The sequence below is a fragment of the Anas acuta genome, chromosome 9, assembly GCF_963932015.1.
Source record: "Anas acuta chromosome 9, bAnaAcu1.1, whole genome shotgun sequence".
Lineage (NCBI taxonomy): Eukaryota > Metazoa > Chordata > Aves > Anseriformes > Anatidae > Anas > Anas acuta.
This window is the reverse complement of record NC_088987.1, coordinates 9669989-9690699: the sequence shown is the minus strand read 5'-3', so window position 1 is coordinate 9690699 and position 20711 is coordinate 9669989. Positions and strand designations below refer to the sequence as shown.

The 20711-nt window shown below is 46.4% G+C and overlaps 1 protein-coding gene across 3 annotated transcripts in view; it reads left to right on the top strand.

The window, feature by feature from the left end:
- Positions 1–20711, top strand: part of DIS3L2 (DIS3 like 3'-5' exoribonuclease 2) — a 187567-nt gene that overhangs the window by 117371 nt on the left and 49485 nt on the right. For all 3 annotated transcript variants that reach the window (XM_068691642.1, XM_068691645.1, XM_068691643.1), the window contains 2 exons: positions 4158–4265; positions 9193–9426. In XM_068691642.1, coding sequence (XP_068547743.1) covers positions 4158–4265; positions 9193–9426 — 342 coding nt within the window. The remainder of the gene's footprint in view (positions 1–4157; positions 4266–9192; positions 9427–20711) is intronic.

Here is a 20711-nt window from a genome sequence, read left to right as displayed (position 1 = left end):
GCAGCCGATGGAAACCCTTGGCTAAAACAATCCTTCCCCATCGAATTGGTGGAGGGAGACGGGGTCATCCCGGGAGTCAGTGGTGGTCGTAACCCACCTGAGCCCAGCCTCAGAGTGGGATTATTCAATGGGAGCGAAACCATCCATGCAACTCGGTGAAACTAAGGGGTAGGCTTAGGCAGAGTTTGTTCCCTTTTTCCTTTCTGTTGTCTGATTTTTTTCCTCCACATCTGCTCCTCGAAAAGCTCCTGCAGCAAGCCCATTGATCAGAGCCACCCCACTCTGCTCCTGGCCAGTGAGTCCGTCATGGCTGCGGCAGATGTTTCTGATTTTAAAGGGAACGGGAATTTTATCGTCCCAGGGTGCCTGTGCTCCCTCCCACTGCCCAGCTCCTGAGGAATGAGGCTGAGGCTGGAAACTCACACTAGGATGCTGGAAGCGCTTTGCTAGCCCAAGAGGCAAAAGGAAAAAAACCCAAAGGGCTCCCACAAGCAGGAGGTAGGACATTGCTGTGTCTGAAGGGAATCCGCCATCCAAGAGCCAGGTTTAAGCAGCATTCCAAGCCGTGGTAAGAAGCCTGCTTGTCCTATAACCCCAGGACGAGGATGTAGGAGCCCCCCAGCCCCAGAGGAACCTTCTCTTCCTTGGGCATTCCCTCGCTGCCCGGTGCTTTCTGGCACTGGGAGCGCTGCGTCTGCAGCCAGCTTCAGCAGCGCCGGCCCTAAGGAGTTTTCGCATGTGGCACTTGGAAGTACGGAGAGAGAAATCTGCTGCCTGTAAGCTGATTTGAAATGCAGACCCACAGCTGCAAGCACTGTGGATGTCAGCCTTTTGCTCAAAGTGCCCTTTCCAGTATCTCTTGGGCCCTACTGGGCTGGTGGGGAGAGATGATGATGCCTTTTATTAGTCTGGCCGAGAGAAAGGCTTGGAAACCAGACAAGCTCTCACCACCCAAGCCTTTCTTCAGCCCTGTTTTCTATGATAGAAATGATTTCTTAGGGCTTGTAGGTCTTTTTTTTCCTCCATTGTGAAAAGTTTTTTCCATTGCCCTGCTGAAGGCACCCCCTGTTCCCAGCCTTACAATCCCTATACGAGCACCAGTGACCTTATTTCTGGCTATAGTAAAATCAAGCTGAAGGATGTGTTCCCTACTACAGGCACCTGAAGAAGAAGAAAAGCACTTCCCACATGAGATAGTATCCTTCAGCAGTGGCTCAGCGAGCTGGGTTTCTGCACGCTGTGGCACTCCGCAGGGCGGCTGGCAGGCTCTGCTGGCTCTTGGCAGCCAGTCATGGAAAGGGCAAAGTATTTAAAGGATGCTGGGCAACCTCTGGATTATTTGAGGTGATGCTATGCAACCCTGATATTTTGTAAAGCTTGGTTGGGCATTAAAAACGTACTTAGGGAAATCTCTCCTCCTGCGTCTCCTTGAAAAAGAGATGAAAATAATCCTATTGCACAAGTTCCTCGTGGGCAGCCCCTGGGATAACTCCCCGAACATCTCACTCTCCCAATGTGACACAGTTGTGACATCTTTGTATGTTAAATGCTTGGCTTGCAACTGCTAGGAATCCTTTCAGACTGGGACCGAATCGTCTGAAGGATCAGAGCAGAAGAGGAAATTTAGGACTTAGAAACTTCTGTGCTTTGTAACAGCTGCTTTGTTCTCCACGTAGAGCATGAAGGGGGTTGCGATGTTAAAGCAGAGGGAGGCAGTTAGCCAGGACTGTCATGATGCTGAAAACAGGTTTCCTCCTTTAATTCAGTAAGGTGGGTAAAATGGAAATACCTTCACTGCAAGGTCACGTTGTCTTACGATATGTGTGTCACTGAGCCCAAAAAAAGCCAGATTGAATTCTTGCTCTCCTGTGAGATTTCTTGTGTGGCTTGGGTTAAGTTGCTTTGCCTAAAGTTTCTCTCCTGTGGAACAAGGGTAACGGGGGTTGATGCTTCCCTATTTAACAGTAGGTTTGTTACAGCTAATTGCTTGGTGAGTGTTTAGTGCTGTAATTACGAGCTGAGTTAAAGCTTTGCTTGTGTTTCACATCATTGAAAGCCCTTCCATAGAATTATAGCCTCTTGAATCGGATATTAATCCTGCTCAAGTACACTTAAAACAAGCATCCTGTTGTTTCGTTCGGGCTATTCTTTGTGGATGGGCTTTCATGTTTCATGTAGGCGTTGTGCTAGCAGATTGTTATTGCTCTAGGAGATGTGAAGGGAGAGGATGTGCTAAGGCGCAGAAATACTCCATAAGTACAGAACATTATCGGTTACAACCAAAAAATCAATCACAGGGTGACGGCGAGGGGGGAGAGAGGCTGGTAACCGCAGCTTTTAATTCGGATGGAAACGAGTTTGGGAGCTTTTTTATTAAAGTGCCAGCACTTTGTTGATACTGACCTGAACCTTGGGGTCTCACGGTGGTCGTGGGCGATCAGAGGCAGGCAGGGATTTCCGATAGTCTATAAACCCATTTTCTCTCCTTTCTGGCAGGGGTTGGCACCCTTCATGCTAAGTCTATAACCTCGTGGCGCGGGCCCTTCCAGGCAGCGAGGCAGACCTCACGTACTGTATCTGTGAGTTATGAATGTATGAGCATTGTTCGTGGGCTTCTCACAACTGGAATAACAGAGGCGACGGCCTTTGTGTTGCGGGAAACAGCTTATCGTAATCTGTGCCCTCGTGCCCTTCCAGCTGCAGCAGTGCTGCTGATTCATGTTGAAAGTGACTCCTTGACAGGCAGGGGCCGTACAGTTAACCTTTTGGCATTAATATGCAGTGCAATTAGAATGGATTTATAGCCATCATCTGGTGCCAAACCGCAAATGTGATTAAATATTTTAAGAGCCTTCCCTTCAAAGCAAAAGGTAAATAAGAAGTGTGCGCGCTTGAGGAGAACATGGACACCTGAGACTTTTTTTTTTTCCTTGCTGTTTTGAAGAACAGTTGTTCCCCTGGTGCCCTGATGGAAAATGTTATCTCTAAAATCACCAAATTGGTGCGAGGGAGTTTGGAAGAGCTGGGGTTGCTGCTGCTCTTCTGTTTGCTGGGTGGCACAGGAGAGCAATCAAAATGGAAACTAAATTAAATACCCGAAATATTTTGATGGCAAGCTCAACTAAGCAGAGCATTTCTCTTCTGAGCTTTTCTGGAAAGCGCCAGCCCAAATTACCACTCGGAATAAACAAGAAGAAGAAGGTAGTTCTTTAAGGGCAGTTACTGCTTGTTCACAGAGGTTAATAACGAGTAGAGAAATAAGCATTTGAAACTCTAAATGATTAGGCTTGCTTCGTTAAACAGCTTCTAAATATTAGCTTTACTGCTGGCTTCACCTGGGAAATAACTCAGGGATGGTAGAAACACTTGGAGCTGCTCAGCTTTGCTATAGTGTGAATGTGCTCCAAGCTTTTGTTCTGGTGCTCTAGTCAGGTGAGTAATTCGTGGTTTGGTAATTCGGTGATCAACAGCTGAAAAATTGATGAATTGTAAGGAATTAGGGCACAGGCTAAAAAATCCCTGCCAACGAGATTTCTCCTGGCTGACATTTTGTTCAAACAGAGCTAAGCTTAGTAAAATAATCATTGTTCTCCCTCTGTTTGCAAACACCCTGTTCAACAGTCATAAAACAGGTGCTTTTGTTTGTCTCACCATCTACACATTCCTGTCTGTGCTGCAAAGCGTGCCTTAATCTTTATTAAAGCTGTGCACCGCCCCTGTGATGCGTAGGAGAAGTTTCATTTATGCTTTGCAGGGAGCAGCCCCACACTTGCATTATTTGCCTGGTTACAGTCGTTGGTGGCAATGCGAGGACAGTTCCCAGATCCGTGCTCCCAGCCCCCGGCTGCCAGGACCGTGTCTCTTCAGCACCGAGTTTCCTTTATTTGCTGAGCCTTCCTCATTCCTCCCAGTGCCAAAAAAGCAATGCAAAAGAAGTGGAAAGCAGAGCAAACAGGATGGAGTTCTGGCATGGGTGACGGGTCCCAGAGTTAGGATATTGCATTCCCCGTGGCAGGAACATCTCTCCTGAAAGTTTAATGCATTTTCTCCTTTCGTGTATTGTTGAACCTCTCTTTTACCAGCTGGCGAGGGAAGCTTGGCCAGAGGCGTGTCTCTGCTAAAAGCCTACAGCTCACCGAGGCTCTCTTCTCTTCCAGGTGATCCCGATGCTTCCCAAGCTGCTCTGTGAGGAGTTATGCAGTCTCAATCCCATGCAAGACAGGCTGACGTTCTCTGTGATGTGGAAGGTGACTCCAGAAGGCAAGGTAACTCCCAGCAGGCAGTCATTCTGCTAACCAGCCCTGCCTCAGTGCTCAGACCCTGCCATTGCAAACAAATGGTAAAAATGCCATTCCACAACAGCTGGCTGGACTGCAAAGAACATGTTGGTGAACAGTAAGAGAGGGTGTAGGACTGTGTCTTGTCTTACTGATGGCTGGAGTAATCTAACATGGTGGGGAAAGGAAGGATATTTGTAGGAATGTTAGAAATGGAGGATTTCCAGTCCCTTGCCAGGGGACACCCATGCATTTCATGTCTTAATTCCAGCAGCAATTCCCAGCTAGTAGTGTGGGACGAGATGTTTCTCCCTGACTCCAACCCTGCATTGTGCTCATGGGCAGTTGTGCAATGCAGCGGATGAGGATTCCTCTGTGGTCTCCCTGATAAACAGACTGTTTCATTCTTCTTCAGTGCTGCAAATAACATCAATCCATGCAAAGTGTGACAGCCCTTCAGCAAAGGCACAGCTCCATCCTCTGCATACTTCAGCCTCCATGCCTACACAAACATTGTGTTGTTCCCAGGGACCAGTTGTGATGTCTGTCAGTGCAGCAAGCTGTCTTCAGCTGCCTGCTGCTCTCCCCAGGTCTTGATTTCTCTCCCTGTTCCTCTCCTACACTCTTAGTAGCAATTCCAGCAATCTCCTCTTTGCTGATCATTGGGGTTCCCCCTGTAATCTAAGAGGGCTGAAGCCTGCCTGTCCCAGAGGGCTCTGGCAAATAGCCTGTGCCAAGGACACTTTTTGTACTCAGATTTATTTTTTTTACCAGTGTTGTGTTGATGCACAACTTTCTCCGTGAAGTATTTCTTGTGCCAATCTGGTAATTTCTCACAAAAAATGTACTTTATTTCCTTATTATTGTCCGTGCTTCCCTAAAGGATACTGAGGCTCGGTTTGTACTTTAACAGCATGTAGTCACAGTCCTATATCTGTATTTTTCCAGCTAGTCCCTGCTCTGGCTCTGAGGTGAGTTTTATTTCTTCAATGTGAAAAACATCCAATTTCCTGGAGCAGCAGCGTGCTTACTTGTGCCTTCTGGTTGTAGCTACTTGGTGGACCTTTTATTGACTCTGAACAATCTTTGAACAGTTAATAACCAAGTCTTAATTAAAATAAGCTTTTAATTAAATCTTATCTCTCGTTCCCTGCAATATACCCATTATTTGCTTTTCAAACAGCGTTCAGACTGACCCTGCCTGGCCAGCGAGGAGGCAGAGGAACCGCAGCACCAACCTGGTGCCTGCTCGGGGCGCTGATCACTGCGGGAGCAGGGATATCTTAGGGACATCCCCACGGGAAGCAGGCTGCCTGCAGGCATCGCAGCAAACAGGTTTCTCCTGGGAGGCCTTTTGGGATGGCAGTCCTGGGTGAAATGGGTGAAAGGAGGTGAGTCAAAGGCCCCCACCTGACCTCTCTGAACCCCCACCGATGGTTGAGATCAGCGAGAGCCCTGATGTGGAGGACCAGAGCCTGACAGTGCTGCTAGAGGCGAGGACCATCGCAAGCTCCCTCTGTTACTGCTCCAAAGCAGACCTGTCTGCAGCTAATGCCTCGCTCAAGGAAAAGCCACAGAGATTCCTCACTTGACTGTGATTGTTGACGAGTTGTTGGGGATTTTATTTCTTGTTTCTTTCAGGAAAATAATGCCAGGCTCAGCCCTCCTCAGAGACAGGCACTTTCTTGTTCTTGTTGCTTTTGCATTCTGGAGTTTTTAATCTCCTCGTTTTCTGTGAGCATAACAAAATGTTGTCTGAGCAGTGCTGTACGGACCCCGGTGGGATATGGTGACATGATGTCTCCGCGATGACTTTCCCAGGGCAGAGGCGTTAACCGTGTTGTTGTATCTGTGCTGTTCTCCAGAAGCAGAGCTGGGCGTTTATAGGAACAACGCAGCACGTTCGTGTTCAGATGCAGTCAACAGAAAGATATTTGAAAACAAACGATGCAACTCTTCTTTTTGTTATTGCTTGGTGGTGTGCTTGAAGCACAGCCCTGCTGGTCCCTTCTACCAGAGAGGAAGAGAAATTGCCTCAGCCTGAAACAACCTAGACAGACAAACATCTTTTCCAGGCTCAGAACTGCTGTCGTCAGCCAGGACGTGCTACACTCACCCCCCTGAAATGCTGCTCCTTTGCACTGCTCTGCCCATCCCGTGTGGCTTTCCCTGCAGGAGCAGAGCCTGCCCGTTCTTCTGGTTGGGTTTCCAAACCAGGGACACGAGGCTGTGGTTACCCTGAGGCTGCTCGGATGGCCGCTGAAGGCAGAAATAGAGGGTTTTTCCAGGAGGCACTTGGATGTTGGGTAGAGTGAAGTGAGCCTGCTAGAGCAGGGCTCAGCCTGGCAGCTCTGCTCGCTGCACGCAGGAATTACTGGACGGCACAGGGCAGGATGCATCCAAAACTCCATTCCTTGCCTGCAAGAGGCATGTGTAATGCGTCCAGGCAACCTTGGTGAGAAGTGGGTTATTGGGTTCATTAATAAAAGTCCTCCCATAGGGTTGTCTCTGTCTAATTTACACCTGTGAGAGCCATTGCAGGAACAGAGATTGCATCACGCTGTTTGGTTGCCTTCGAGGGACCAAGAACTGAAAAAGGAGTTGAGGAAACAGAGAAGTGAAGGAATTTTAATGTCTGCTAGTATTGGGCTGCTTGTCCTGACGCTTTGCCCTGAGTGTAGCCTGCCTGAGATTTGACATTCTAGTTCTATTCCTGGGGCCCAACTCGCTGCATCTCTCATCTTACAAGGAAGTGAGTGGAGCTCTGAAATATTTGGCCTCTTCTGAGCAAGCAGAAAAATAAGATTTTGTTGAAAGCTTCAAGTTCAGACAGCAAAGTGGAAATCCGGTCTGTTGCCTCCTGCAAAGGACAGAACGAGCTCTTGGAAACCAGTGGCAGAAAGCGCTGTGTAGCCTCAGACCTGGCTGTCGGTGCTAGCCCAGGGACTGGAGAAAGCGCTCGTCCTCAGAATTACCCTCTGCTCCGTGCCCAGTCCTTTCAACCATGCGTGTGTGGGATGGAATTGACTCACCTGCATTGTAAAGCAAAATGAGAGCACTTTCCAAACATAAAATATTTGGTTTGGGAGCATAAAGTAGTGAGAGCCAGGATTGTTAGTGACCTTCGATGCAGAAATTAACAGCTGGAGCTGGAGGAACTGCCTATTACAGTTGGAGGGGCTGTGGAAGTGCTCAGCTCATGTGAAGGCTGCTCAGCCTTGCTTAACGAAGAACAGCACCTTTTTGGCACCTGAGCACCATCCACACCTTGCGAAAGTCTGAATTACCCATTTTCAACCATCTAATAGTTTTGGAAGTCAGTCTTTTAAGGAGCAGCACAGCCTCTTCCACATCAGAGGTCTTGCTTAGTACCAGGAGCTTTTTTTGGGTCCAGCAGATGTCATCAGATTTGCTGACCCGGTGGATGTGGATCCCATACCACGACAAGAAGCTGAAGCACATTTAACAGGGTGCAGCAGAGCACAGGGCAGATGCTGCCAGCAATCTTACATCATCTCTTTTCCCACCTTTTTGCCTTTTTCTTCCTTTTTCTCCTTGTGTGTAGGTAGAGGGGCACACAATACCCAAGAGCCGAGAGTCTGAGCGCTTTACATTCCAAACCATCCCATTCTGCATCCCATCTGTTAGGACACTTTCTAATTGAAAATGAGCTTAAATAACACAGAATCTGTAACTTTTGGAGGTCTGAGCTGCTGAGTTATACCATACTGATGTTGTGGGGCACAGGGGAGGGAGACAGCAAAGGTATCTTGGGGTTCAATCCTTTCCTTTTAAGAAGAGGATTTGCCTTTCTGAAGCAATATCCTTGATGAGCCTGTCTTAGAGGTGGCTGTTCTCCACAGACACTGTCACTTGCAGGCTTTACCTCGTCCCTGATGAAGATGGCACTTGTAACTAAGGTAGAATTACTGTTCTCTATTCTCTGAGCACTTGTGCTTTGAAGGGGTTATCACAGGCTGCATCCCTCTCCAGAGCCCTCATGCCAGTGCTCTTCACTTTTCTGAAGAGCCTTCTGCCCCTTGCATTTGCTCGCTGGCTAGATGAGCTGTTGGACTCTTACATATCTCACCTGAAAATATGCTAAATCCTTTCTGCTTTAAGGAATAATTTCGAATTGCTACTTCTACATCAATATTCTGTTACAGAGTTTGAAATGCGAATGGCTTCTGATTTAATTAATAATTTCATTGGAGATTTACCCATGATTTTCCTGTAGATTGCAAAGTAATTTTGTAGCTCAGAATGTTTTCTGCCTTGAGTTGGGGCCTCACACTACAGGCTTGATTAGAGAAAAAGGGGTCAGTGACAGGCCATTTCTCCTCCAGGCCCATCCAAATCCTTCTTAGGCACTTTTACAAGTGCTCATCAGACACTGGGGTCTCTACAGCTTTCTCCCTGGTATGCTCCAAAGACGACATCACCACAAGGCAGTATTATAGAGCCAGCCCCTTGTGCCCTGCTGGTTAGACTTCAGTTGAAGAGGTGGATTGCAATCTGCTGTGTTTTAGGTGCAAGATCCTTCTTTGCGTGTACATATCTCTGTCTGTTGCCACTCCTGCACCTATTAAGCTCTGAGTCAGTTGACTGACTTCAGCTCCCAGATAGGCTGTAGTTCTTATGAGCTTTATAAAAGAGTGAAGTCAGGCAGAGGAGGGAGAATGAAGCAGTTTCCTGTACGAAGGAAAGACTTTATTGTGCCTGTGCACCTTATTAGACACTAGAGAATCTGTGTGGGCAAAAGGTCTTCTGATGGCCTCACTATGAGAACATATTTCCTCAAAGATGACAGTCAGTGGTGAGGTCTGTTGTCATTCCTTACAATATTTTTACAACCTCCCAAGCTTTTGGGAGTAAAGTAAGTCCTCAGATCTCCCTCTGCTTTTGTGTTTTGCAGATCCTTGATGAATGGTTTGGGCGGACAGTCATCTGCTCCTGCGTGAAGCTAAGCTACGACCATGCACAGAGTATGATTGAAAACCCTGGGAAGGTGTTCTCACCTGAAGAGCTACCCCCTGTCTCCCCTCAGCACTCAGTAGCCGAGGTCCAGCAAGCTGTGCTGAACCTGCACCGGATCGCCCAACACCTCCGCAAACAGCGCTTCATTGACGGTGCTCTGCGCCTCGACCAGGTGAGTAAATCCAGCCTCTAAGGGACTTTCAGTCCACCGAAGCAATTCCCTGCTGTACTCCCTTAGGATTTCCTGATCAATCCAAAAACTCAAGGGGAGAGTCAGGCTGGAATAGAAAGGCAGGTGTGCGTGCCAATGTTATCTTAAAAATGGCATCAAATTATGTACCAAAAGCACTAAGTAAAGTAGAATCTAAAGAAAAATCAGCCTGTTTTTTAAGGAGTGGTCCATCTTCCAGCATTTTTCAAAGTCCCGAAACTGTAGTAAACTGGGTAAGTAACTTACACAGTGAAGTAAGTCATGACGGTGTCATTCATCGTCAAGCATTCCAGATATCCTTAACACACATTACACTGCAAAGGGCTTATCCTCCACATTTATTCTTGTGCCTGCAATACTCATGTTTTCCACCACTTTCATAGGAGTTCTCTGGGCAGGGAAAATGACTAAAATGTAATCTAAGCTAATATTTATAAGTGGGTGTGTTTTAGGAAGAAATGCGAGTGAGGAGGTTTTCTGTCTGGGGCAATTTAAATAATCTGGTATCAATTGTTGTCTGTGTCATTTCTACTTAATAAGTAGACCCAGATATTTTAGATTGCTGCAGCAAAAATACTTTTGCATTTGAGATCCAGCTGCTGCAAGGTGCCTTCTGACAGGTTTTGTGGATAGCAGGTTCTGGTAATTTATAGAACCCAGTGCCCTTCCTGACCAGGAGACTGTTTGATGGAGGAAGCTCTATTGTTACGTATTGCAAAACAAGAATGAGTCAACATAATCATATTGCTGAGAAAGGAGCTAGCGTACCGAGATATATAAACAGGACTATTGTATGTAAGAGCTATGTTGCAATCCTGCCATTTTATTCTGTGCTGGAGTATTGTCTCCAGTTGCAGGGAAACATGGTCTGATTGTACAGAGGGAGCAACCAGTGTCTGTAAGCTGTGACCTTCCTTGTCAGAGCACGTGGCTTGGTCTGGTGAAGCTGTTTTGAAGAGAAGGCAATTTGATGTGCCCCATGTGTAAGACAGGCAGAATGAGACATCTGTAGCTTGAACTTGAGTAGGGGAGGTTGGGGTTATATGATTATACTTTAGGATAAATGTTCTGGTGTAGGAATTGTGGTGGCTGCGCTATCTTGCCTGAATCTGTTGAAGGACTGAAAGGACTGGCTAGGCATACGTAAATAAGCCTGGAGCCAAGGGCTTTTGCTCAAGGTCCCCTTTTCTCATTTGATCTTTCCCTCTCATAGGAAACGGTCCCTTCTTAAATCAGATTCAAGTAATTTTTGGAAACCAGACTCCCACTTTGAACTCCTCCAGAATTTGCTTAACCTTCTTTTGGAACAGAGGCTTCCCTCATTAATGTTTATCACACAGTGGTTAATAAGCTGGGCTTTTGTTTCCAAGCACAGTGAATGCTAGAGAAACATTAAAACAAACAAAACCACCAGCCTTTGCACTTCATATTGACGAACTAATGGGGAAGCCTTGGTGATGTCTGCCCTGGAACAACAACCCGTGGTGACTGGAAGCTGTGCTCCAGAAAGGCCAACCTCTGGTTGCGGTACACAAGTCACATTTGCAGTGTTGCCCTGAATGGACACCATATGTGTCTGAGTTAAGTACCTGTTATCAAAATAACCTCAGGGAGAATATTTTTAAAACACTTGTGACATTTGAGATGGCAGGATTTGGCCAGGGAAGCCTCCTGTTCCAGTAATAACCTGTAAAAGATCAGTGGTGGTTTGTTTTGCTCTGTGCTGTTACGATGGAGCCATTAAGGATGTGATACTGGAGCATCGGTGGTGGGATCTGGGTTAAAAGCCGCCTCTAAGGGCACCATGAGGGGCTGCTTCCTAGCCAGCCTGCTGCATAGCCAAATGATAAACTGGATTGCATTTCTCAAGTGGCATTTCATGCCGCGTGGAATCTGTCTCCTCTGGCAAAAGTGTCAGAGTGAAAGTAATGGTCTTTGAGAAGGAAGTGTGTTTTAGTTCAAGGGACACTTTCACTGTACTTATTCTTTTCAAGCACTGCCTTGAGAGCTGCATTTTGATAAACTACACCCTCCCCAAGGCATGGAGAAAGCCGTTACAATAAGGCCTGAATGCAAACAGTATTTGAGGGGTGTGTGTGTGTGTGGACACGTTCAGCATATATGGCAGGACAAAGCAGTCTGCAGCTTTTAATAGAACGAGATAAGTCCCTCTGCCTTTGTTCCCCCACTTCCTGGAGTTCCCATGGATGCAGGTCTGACTTCCAGCCCCAGGCAGGCAAGCAAGGGTGGGCCCGAATGGGAAACACACCTTTCTAATCACTGGACCTCTCGCTGATTTCCTGTTGAGTAATGCACATCCTGAACAATGGAAGACAAACTCCAGCAGGAAACTAGGGGCAATGAATTATCAGACTCCAAATAAATATGTGAGTGAAGGAAATGGTCATCCCACAGTATTAAGGGAGGGGGTAGCTGGGCATGGATGATTCCCGTGCTTTTTTTTCCAAGGGATATGAGCCCTTTTCCTATATATTGCGTTATGTTTGAGTTCTACCTCGGGGTCACTCCTGATTGAACGATGATGAGGGTTTTTCTGACTTCCACCCTGCCATTTTTCACTGTGACGTGCTCTCGTGCTTCCTGTTAGCATTAAGAAAATCATTAGGGGACGAATTTCCCTTCCTGCTTTGCCGCTGGCCATGGTGGCCTTGGGCTGGCGCTCTCCCTGCCTGCCTCAGTTTCCCCTTTGGGATGATATTTATCTCCCCTATAGCATCCTTATAATTTAGGATTGATTCCCAAAAATAAAAAACATCTCTCTTTAGAAGCCATTCATGGACACACCTGTATAACAGCAGAAATCCTGGTTGGCCAGGGAACCCCTTGCACCCGACAGGGCTCTGGTAAGACGCAGCAGTGTCAGCCTGGATGTGTTGTGGTGAGGGGAAGGTTTCCTGCCTGAGTATTGCTGCTGAATTTTTATGACCTAGTGTGAGAGCAGCATTTGCTTGCCCACGGTTTTCTTTCTAGCGGTAATTTTAGAAGCAGGAATCTCTAGCTCAACTGTTGAAGAATACTTGTTCGGAAAATTTGGGAATAGGATATCTGGGTCACACAGAAAACCCTGAGACAAATTACAGAGGTAGTGCATGCTCGTGAAAGCTAAGGATTTGTGGATTCAGTATCACTATATACGTGTGCCTTTAGGGCTGTGAAATTTTTGAATTCCTGCCCCAGTTTGGTGGCGACCTACATACCTGCCACTCTTTTTCCCCCATTTCCTTCCATGCCCCTGCAGAGGTTTGTAGGAGGGGAATCCTGCTCTGCTGGACCTCGAGTCTGAGGACCTTTTTTGCCTGTTCCTCCATGGGATCTTGCTGATCCCATAGCCCCCTTCTGGGGCTTTTTCCCTAGGATATGGTTTCGTGTGCTGCCTTCCAGCTTGCTAGCTCCAGAAGGCTGCTGAGCACTAAGTTTTAAAGGTTTAAAGTCTTTGCACCTTCAGCTGCTAAGGAGCTTATGAAACTTTGTCCACACAGACAGAGATTAATGTATCTCATTGCCTTCTCATTTGGAGCTGCGGCTTTGAGATGTAAAGGCAAGAGGTGCCTTCTGCTGTGGTTTTGAGGAAAAACCAGTCAGATATTTACACTATTGTCTGCACCCTGTCTCCCTCCGGCTCCAGACCATGCAATGCCACCCTGCTGCTCTCCTTGCAGCCCTTGGTGTACCCACGTTATAACTGGAGTGGGGATCTGACCTGGTTTAAAAACCAAAGTGAGCACTCCCCACAACTTTTTTTTCCTGGCCATGTTACTTTGAAGCTGGCTCATTTCCCCAGACCACAGCTTTTACAAACACTAGCCAGAGATCAGATAGAAACCTGCTTTTAAAGAACCATCAAGTTTGCAGAAAAACTCCTGAGCTCGAGGAGCTTGTGTAGAGGAGACGTGCTGATAAATGGTTCTCTTTTTTGGCCTCAGCAGTTTATAAATGAATCACGAGGACAGATGCCTACAAAGAGACAGGTTAACAAGGATTTCAGTGTGTATTTAAAATAAGAATACCCCAGGATGCTGGTCTGTCTCTATGACAACTGGGTGAGCTGTGTGGTGCTTTTGGTTGTGCCCGTGATTCTGCCTTTGCCAGTGCACTTAACACCTGCGTGCCCAAAACACTGGCTTGGGCCAAAATTATTGGGAGAACAACCCAAAGTGCATTCACATTTGCTAGAACAAGATCGTAGTTTCCTTGTTTGCTGCACAACAGGTGTTCAGCTTTGTGGGTGAATGCAAAAAAAAAAAAAAAAAAGAAAAGGATAAATATGGCAACGATGATACTGTTATGCAAATTTAAGGACTGGATTGCTAGTGAAGTGGTCTCACTTCTGCTTGCTCTCAGTCTGTGTGCTGTGCCATCTCGTCATGCTTTTCCCTGTGGGTTTCTTATCGTTTTGAATAACTTAAAGGTTAGTAGAAATTGTACTGGTATACCTCTGCGTGTGCTGGAGACCTTGCCTGTGGTCCTATCCAGCGGTCGCTGTGCATAAGGTAATAAGTGATCTTTGAGAATAGCTGTGTTTAATTAAAATTGGTGGGACTCCTGAAGTAATAGAGCATTGCTGCTGCAGGAAGCAGAAAAACAAGCGTAAACGCCCCAAATACAAGAACGTGCGCTAGCAGCAGGCCAGCTGCAAAATGCTCTGTCATATGTCACACGAGCTCTCAGAATAGACGTCACGTACTTGATGCCAGCAGTTCTGAGAAGTTGGCTCAAGCCATCCACACGTAGAAAATAAAGAGGAAGAGGTACAGTGTACGTGCAGGATGTGACATTGTATGCTGGGAAATTTTGTGTTTAGTTGCGGCTAATGGGATAGGACAGAAGCACAGTTTTAGACAGTAGCTCCTGCTAATGCCGTTTGATTGGAAATCTCAAGAGTCAGAGATTAATTACTACCACCATTAAAATTTTCCAATAAGAATGACTGCTGGAAATAATTATGGGAAATTGTTTATGTCATATTTCCAGTCTCGTATCTGTTTGATAAGCATACAGATCTTCTCTTCTTTTTGCTATAAGGAAGCAGTAAATGTTTCTACCCCGGTGAAGCAGCCATGGTGCTTTAAATTCAGTATATCCGTGTATCAATGGGAGGCACCTTGGGTCAGAACTGATGTTTAGTTCCAGTGGGAATGCTGGGCAATGGGACAGCAAAGGGCTCTAATGTTGTGTGGACCTCAGTTAACTGAATGCACCTGTGTTTTCCCTGACAGTGTGATCTGAATCATGTGTTAAAATAGGGCAGGAAGGCCGTCCTGGCTAGAGCACTCCCTGATGTGATGCTGAGTTTCTCCAGCCACAGCTGCTGCCTGTACCTTCCTGCATGCTCCCAGCACACACCTTTTTGCAGAGAAAGTGTCTTTGCTCAGCAACTGCCTCCTGGTTGTCCTTGCATCTTTCTTGGTAAAGAAGCTGCTACAACAACAGTGCATGAGGCAGGATGAGCTGTTCATACAGCACTGCGAGATAAATGGAAATACGGACTGCCAAGGAGCTTTCACTGCTCACTTCCTATCACAATTCCACCATTGTCTGCTGCTTTTCTTTGATGTCTGGCTAAAGAGACATCGCTGATGCACAGAATGGGGACAGCAGGTGCTACACGATCATTACGGACAGTTGCTTAGACTGTGTGATACATTAGGCAGCTGGGGAGATGTTAGATATATTTGGAGGTTAATTTCCTTTGGGGATTTTAAGTCTTTTGCATAGCCCCAGTTAATAAACCAAAACGAGCATCTAAGGCCACAGCTATCTTCTGGGCGATCCTGCTCTTCTCTGCAGGAGTAATCAAAATGCATTTGCAAAGGTGCATTAGCGAGGTAGAAATGTTTTTCAAAACGTCTTTCCTCCAATACCAGAGGGGATCGTGGTGCTTTGCAGGCCAACATGAAATGTCATCGTTGTCGTCAGGAACAGCGAGTGGCTCGGGTCAGGCAATTTGCGCACGCACTGAGAAGACACACAGGAGGGAGGCATTGAGGGATCGTGTTAGGGAGTTGGGTCTGTGCTGGCTGAGCATCTTCTGCTCGCATGGAGATGGTTGGGGTGCCGGTAGGTTTTAAAATATTTCAATTCAATCAGGATTTTGAGTAGAAAGCCCTCAGAATCTAATTGTGGTGGGTCTTTTGCCCTGGGATTTTAATGAAGTCCTCCCAGGGGTGTGAGCAGGATTGATGTCCTTGCACATATCCTGCCGTTCCCTGATCGTTCTTTTAGAGCTGAGCAGCTGTGTCGCAGCAGGAGCAGGTGGTGAAGTGGCTGAGCTGGCTCCGGCAGGAGCGGGGAGCTGAGCGCTGGAGCGCAGGGCTCGGCTGTAGAGCGTTGTGCTGGGAGCCACCACAGCCAGATGCCTGGGCAAGTACATTTGGGAAGGAGCTCCCCACACAGTGGTGCTCTGGCCTTGATTTACCATCCGTAATGCAAGTTTGAGTTGTGACCTAGCTCAGGTATTCAAGTTCTCTGTTCATGTACAAGTGGTTTTCTCACAAACAAACACAGCTTAACCCATTAGTTTTACTAAATCCATGATATACCTGAAAGCTCGGAAGCTCCTCAAAAAAAAAAAGGAGTCTTATGCTTTAATTTTGATACGCTATCTGTCACAGCAATAGCTTCATAGATTCTGCCAGCAGCAGCAGAGCAGGTATCAGAGGGGGGGCTGGCTCCATCCTCCCAGGCGATGGGAAAGGCACGGAGGTGAAGCAGTGCCTGAGCTGACGCAGTGAGGCAGTGGCAGAGCTGGCAGCACGGCCTTTTCCTGATTCCCAGGCTAAATCCGGTGCCTCAGGCCAGAGCTGATCATTCTCATGCACTCATGTTTATTCCTGACAGTTTATTAAATAAAAAATGTTGGGTTTTTGTTTGTTCCCGTTGCTGGCACTGTTAAGGTCAGTCTTTCATCCTAGCTCCCCAGCAGGTACTTCTCAGCCCAGAGCAGGGCAAAAAGCCACATCAGTGTGAAGGTGTTAACGGTGGCCAGCACTTCTCTGCAACCCAGAACTGAGCAGTGGTCTCTCAAGTGGTCTCACTCTCCCCACTCCTTTTAGTTCTTGAGCTTTGGTGGTGCAGAGCTTGCCTACGTGTGTCAGCTGGCGTGCTGCTGTCCCGTGGAGGTCTGTTGTGCTTAAACAGGACAGTTCAGCAGGCACTGCTTCATCACACTTTGCAATTTGCTTGTCTTCTTCCATCAGGTGAATCCAGTTGCTGCTAAGCTATGAGAAGGGGATGAGCTGGCAGTCATCACGTGCTGCTTGCTGGTATGGCTGGAAGTATTCACACGAGAAGTAGACACCTCTTCATTTCCTGGACTAGCCAGAATAGGAGGGTCTTGCCCATGCTTGTGTGATAGGCAGCCTGGGGTCGCTTGCTCACAGGGACCCCAGGTAGTGCCCCATGTCTCTAGGGGATAAAGGGGGCATCTGTGGCAGGTGCTGTCTTAGTGTGAAGGAATGTGTCTTAAAAATGAAGCTGTTAGCTAAGGTGATCAGAGAATTCAGTGCTTCATCTACCTGAGCAGATCACTTAGGTATTTTTGAAGATGGTAGGAAGAGGAAGTTTCTTCTACTGATTATACTCAAAAGGGAAGGAAAAAGGGCGGAGAAACTGGTTCTCAATGAAGTAAAAACAAACTGGGTTCTCCAGTATCTCCAACAGCAAGAGAGATAACACAAAACCCAGGAAAACATGTGTTTGTGTAGAGGTGCACGTGGGGTGAGTGTTGGAACAAAGTTCTGATTTTGCCTTTTCTATTGAGGAAGCAATCTTTGCCCCAGAGTGTCCTGCCTTCCAGTCAGTGTTTTTCTTACTAGCGATGAACAGACGTCATCAGAAAGTCTTCTGTTGTTTCAGTTTCCATTTATCACATATTTGAACGGAGACTTGACAAGGGTTTTTTTTTTCCCCAGGTATTAATTATTGCTGACTGCGTGGCTAATCCATCATTCTTTCAGATGGACTCAGCGTGTGTTGAGTGATGCAACTTCAAATGTGATCAGTCTGCCATAGGTGAAGATGCAGCAGCTCTTTGTCAGAGCCAGTTCTGTTTCACCTAACAGTAAATGGAAGAAAGGCTGATTGTCTAATGACAAAGGACAACATTTGGAACAAGATGAAAGATTCGGACATTGCATTTCTGTGACTTCTCATTTCAATTCCAAAGTGAGAGCAGGGGTGGGGTGGGGGGGATTCTTGCTTTCCATGACCACAGCTCATTTTATAAAGTGTCTCTGGGCATGGTCACTCATCCTAAATACTGGGACACTCTATCTTTCCTCATCTGTTACATACAGATGCTGAAGTTCAAAGAAGCCCAGAGAGCACCTGTGCCTTCCAGAGCCCTCTGAAATGAGACTGCCAGAGCCGTAGCCAAGATCCCAGCAGCCGAGCTGAGGATGGAGCCCATTTTGCCTGTTTTGAAGAAGCCAGTGCCTGCTCAAGCCCATTTTGGGGTTTATCTTTGGGTTTATCTTTTAACATTCCGAGTCCAAGCCCATGCCTCCTGAAATGATAAGCCCTGCTAAAGTTTGCAGTGATTCACTGGGACTGCATTTTGTTGAGCAACCCGTTGCTTTCGCTTTGAAAGCAAATGACTGTGAATCTGTCTTCAGTAGTCTAGATCATTTATCTTGCACTTCTCCCCATCTTCATACAGTAATAAGGAAGTTCTTCTAGCATGTGAGCATAATTCAGTGGAGATTTCCCCTGAATACGTAATTGCGTAAAATGAGACCATGAGGCATGACATCTCAGATAAGGTTGCTGGTCCGTGTTGCACTTTGTTTTTAGGATTTGTCAATAGTTGGGGTTTCATACAGACCTCCTGCCTGCCTGTGCTCCTCTGTGTGGTGCTGTGTTCGGCTGTAATCCCCAGTGATCAGTATTCACAAGTTGTTGCATTGTCCATGCCTGAAAGCTTGATGGAGGTATTAAACTATACTCTCTGAAGGCAATGCCTTCTTCTATTTGGATTTGGGCTGATAGGAGATGTGTTGCCTATTAATTACCAGCTGAGTTGGTTGCAGTCCGTTTCCCATCTGAGACGGGCTCCTGTTTAACTGCTGGTCACTTGAAAATGAAGCAGGAGGCAGTGAGAAAGGAGTCTCGAGAGTGTGCTGAGCCCGAGTGGCGTGAGGGACTTCAGACATCTGGAAGAAACCACCCGTGCAAAATCACAGCGAAGGGTTTTTGTGGTAATGCCTTTAACTGGACTTAAACTTGTTCTTGTCACAGCAATACAAACTGACCAAGCAGTCACTTTCGTCTGTTTGTTTTAAAAACCAATCTAGCCGGAATGAAACAAAATGTAATTTGGGCCTTCCTTGACAAGTGAAATAAAGTAGCTGCACCGTGGGGCTTGAGCCCTCTGATCCTGCTTCCCTTGGGGGACTGCGGAGCTGCAGCTCATTGGGTGTCTGGTGGCAGTGCCGAGATCAGCCCTCTGATTGAGACATTCTCACTCCCATGAATCAACAGGAGGTTTTGCATTAGCTTTAAGGCTGCAGTTTCACCTCAATTTCAAGGTCTCTGTTTTAATCTCAAGCCTCTCCTTTCTTTCCGGAGAGAATTCCATTGATCCAGCGAGCGCTTTGCTTTTAATTAGCATGGTAGAGTAGAGGCTCACCCACGATACTAGGAAATAAAATGCTTAAATGGCTAAAAAGGGATTTAAAAAAATGCAATTTATTAAATGATTTCTCTCAGTGATGTGTTTAACAGGTATAGAAGACAGAATGAACTAAAGCAGGCTTTGGCATTTAGGAAAGTGAGTCATTTTTTCTGTTGCATCATGTATAAACTTTTCCCTTCTCATGTATGTATGGTTGAAATTACTTTGAGGTTTTGAATTTTCACTTCAGCTCTCTGTTTTTTATTATTTTCAAACATTACTGAAAGTGATGGTTGATAGTCTTTAATACTGTGCTCACATCTCCTTGCTTTTTTTTTTTTTTGTCATTGTTTTTTCTCTTTTTTTTGAAATAAGCCAGTGGGTAATGTATAGGTGATTAAATGAGCTGGAGATTTAGTGGTTTCTCACGTTTAGGTAGGAGTGAGAGGTAGGTGTGTGGATGAATCCATAACATGGTGCCAAGGGGTGCTGCTGTCAAATAACCTTTACTTGGGGGACCAACCTGAGGTTCTTCGTGCATCATGGTTCTCTCTTTTCAAATTCTCAAGCATTTGTACAGGTTCCTTGAAATCAGTTTAAAGATCACAAACATGGTGCTGTTGCAGCCTACTGAGGCAGCAGACAGGTGAGTTTTTTCTTAAAAGAATGCAAAACAATATAAAACCCTGTGGGATGAACATCGCCCTGCTGGGAGTTCTTGCTTGGGATTGTTCGGTCCTTTTCCCATTTGAGCTCTGAGGTTCTCCATGCAGGAGTAACGCTATTGCTCGGTGCCCAAGGACTTTTAAGCATCTCTCTGGGAGCTTTCCCATCCTCTTTTATCAGTCATCTTGCTGCGGTTCAGGGCAGGGCTTGCTGTGGCTGCTTTTACCCGAGAAGCTGGGTAAAGTCTTGAGCAGACAGTAAACACTAAGAGAGGCTGGGACCAACAAAATGATGTGCAGGCTTCTTGGCATGAAGACATTCAGCAGATGGAGGTGTTAAACATGCCCTCATCTGCCCGTTTCGTAGGGAGAAACAGCGGAACTTGATGACCTTTTTCTTTTGAACTCATGGCTACCAGCTGCAGCTGAGCACTGCAGCAGAGAGGGAACCTGCCTCAACCCCCAGGCAGCTGGGCAAAATAACATCATCTGGGCCTCAACCCACCAGGAAAATGGTTGAAGAAAAGGCAGCTCTTGCAACCAAATTCTTTGAGTTAGTGTTTGTTGGTTTGTTGTTTTGCTTTGCACAGCTTTGGCTCAGTGTGCACTTGGGCCTGGTTTATCGTTGCTCTTGCTGTTTGTATTTTTCTTCGGACTGAGCTCCGTGGGTCAGTATTTCGTACAAAATAGCATTGTGATAGGGTACAAATAGCATTTGTGATGAGTACAAAATGAAATTCAAAGGGGGAAGACTTGCTAGGAAGAGCTTAAGCAGCCAAAAAAGGGTGCAACCACAGCTATATCACCCAACCACGGTTAATTTTTGTCTTGAAGAGCTGCATTTGAGAAGTTTTTTGTTTCTTTTTTTGTCCAAAAGCAAAGCTCTTACCCTCCTTTATGGAAATGCTACCCCAAATGTTGTTAGAACTAGCATACAACCCAGTGTACCT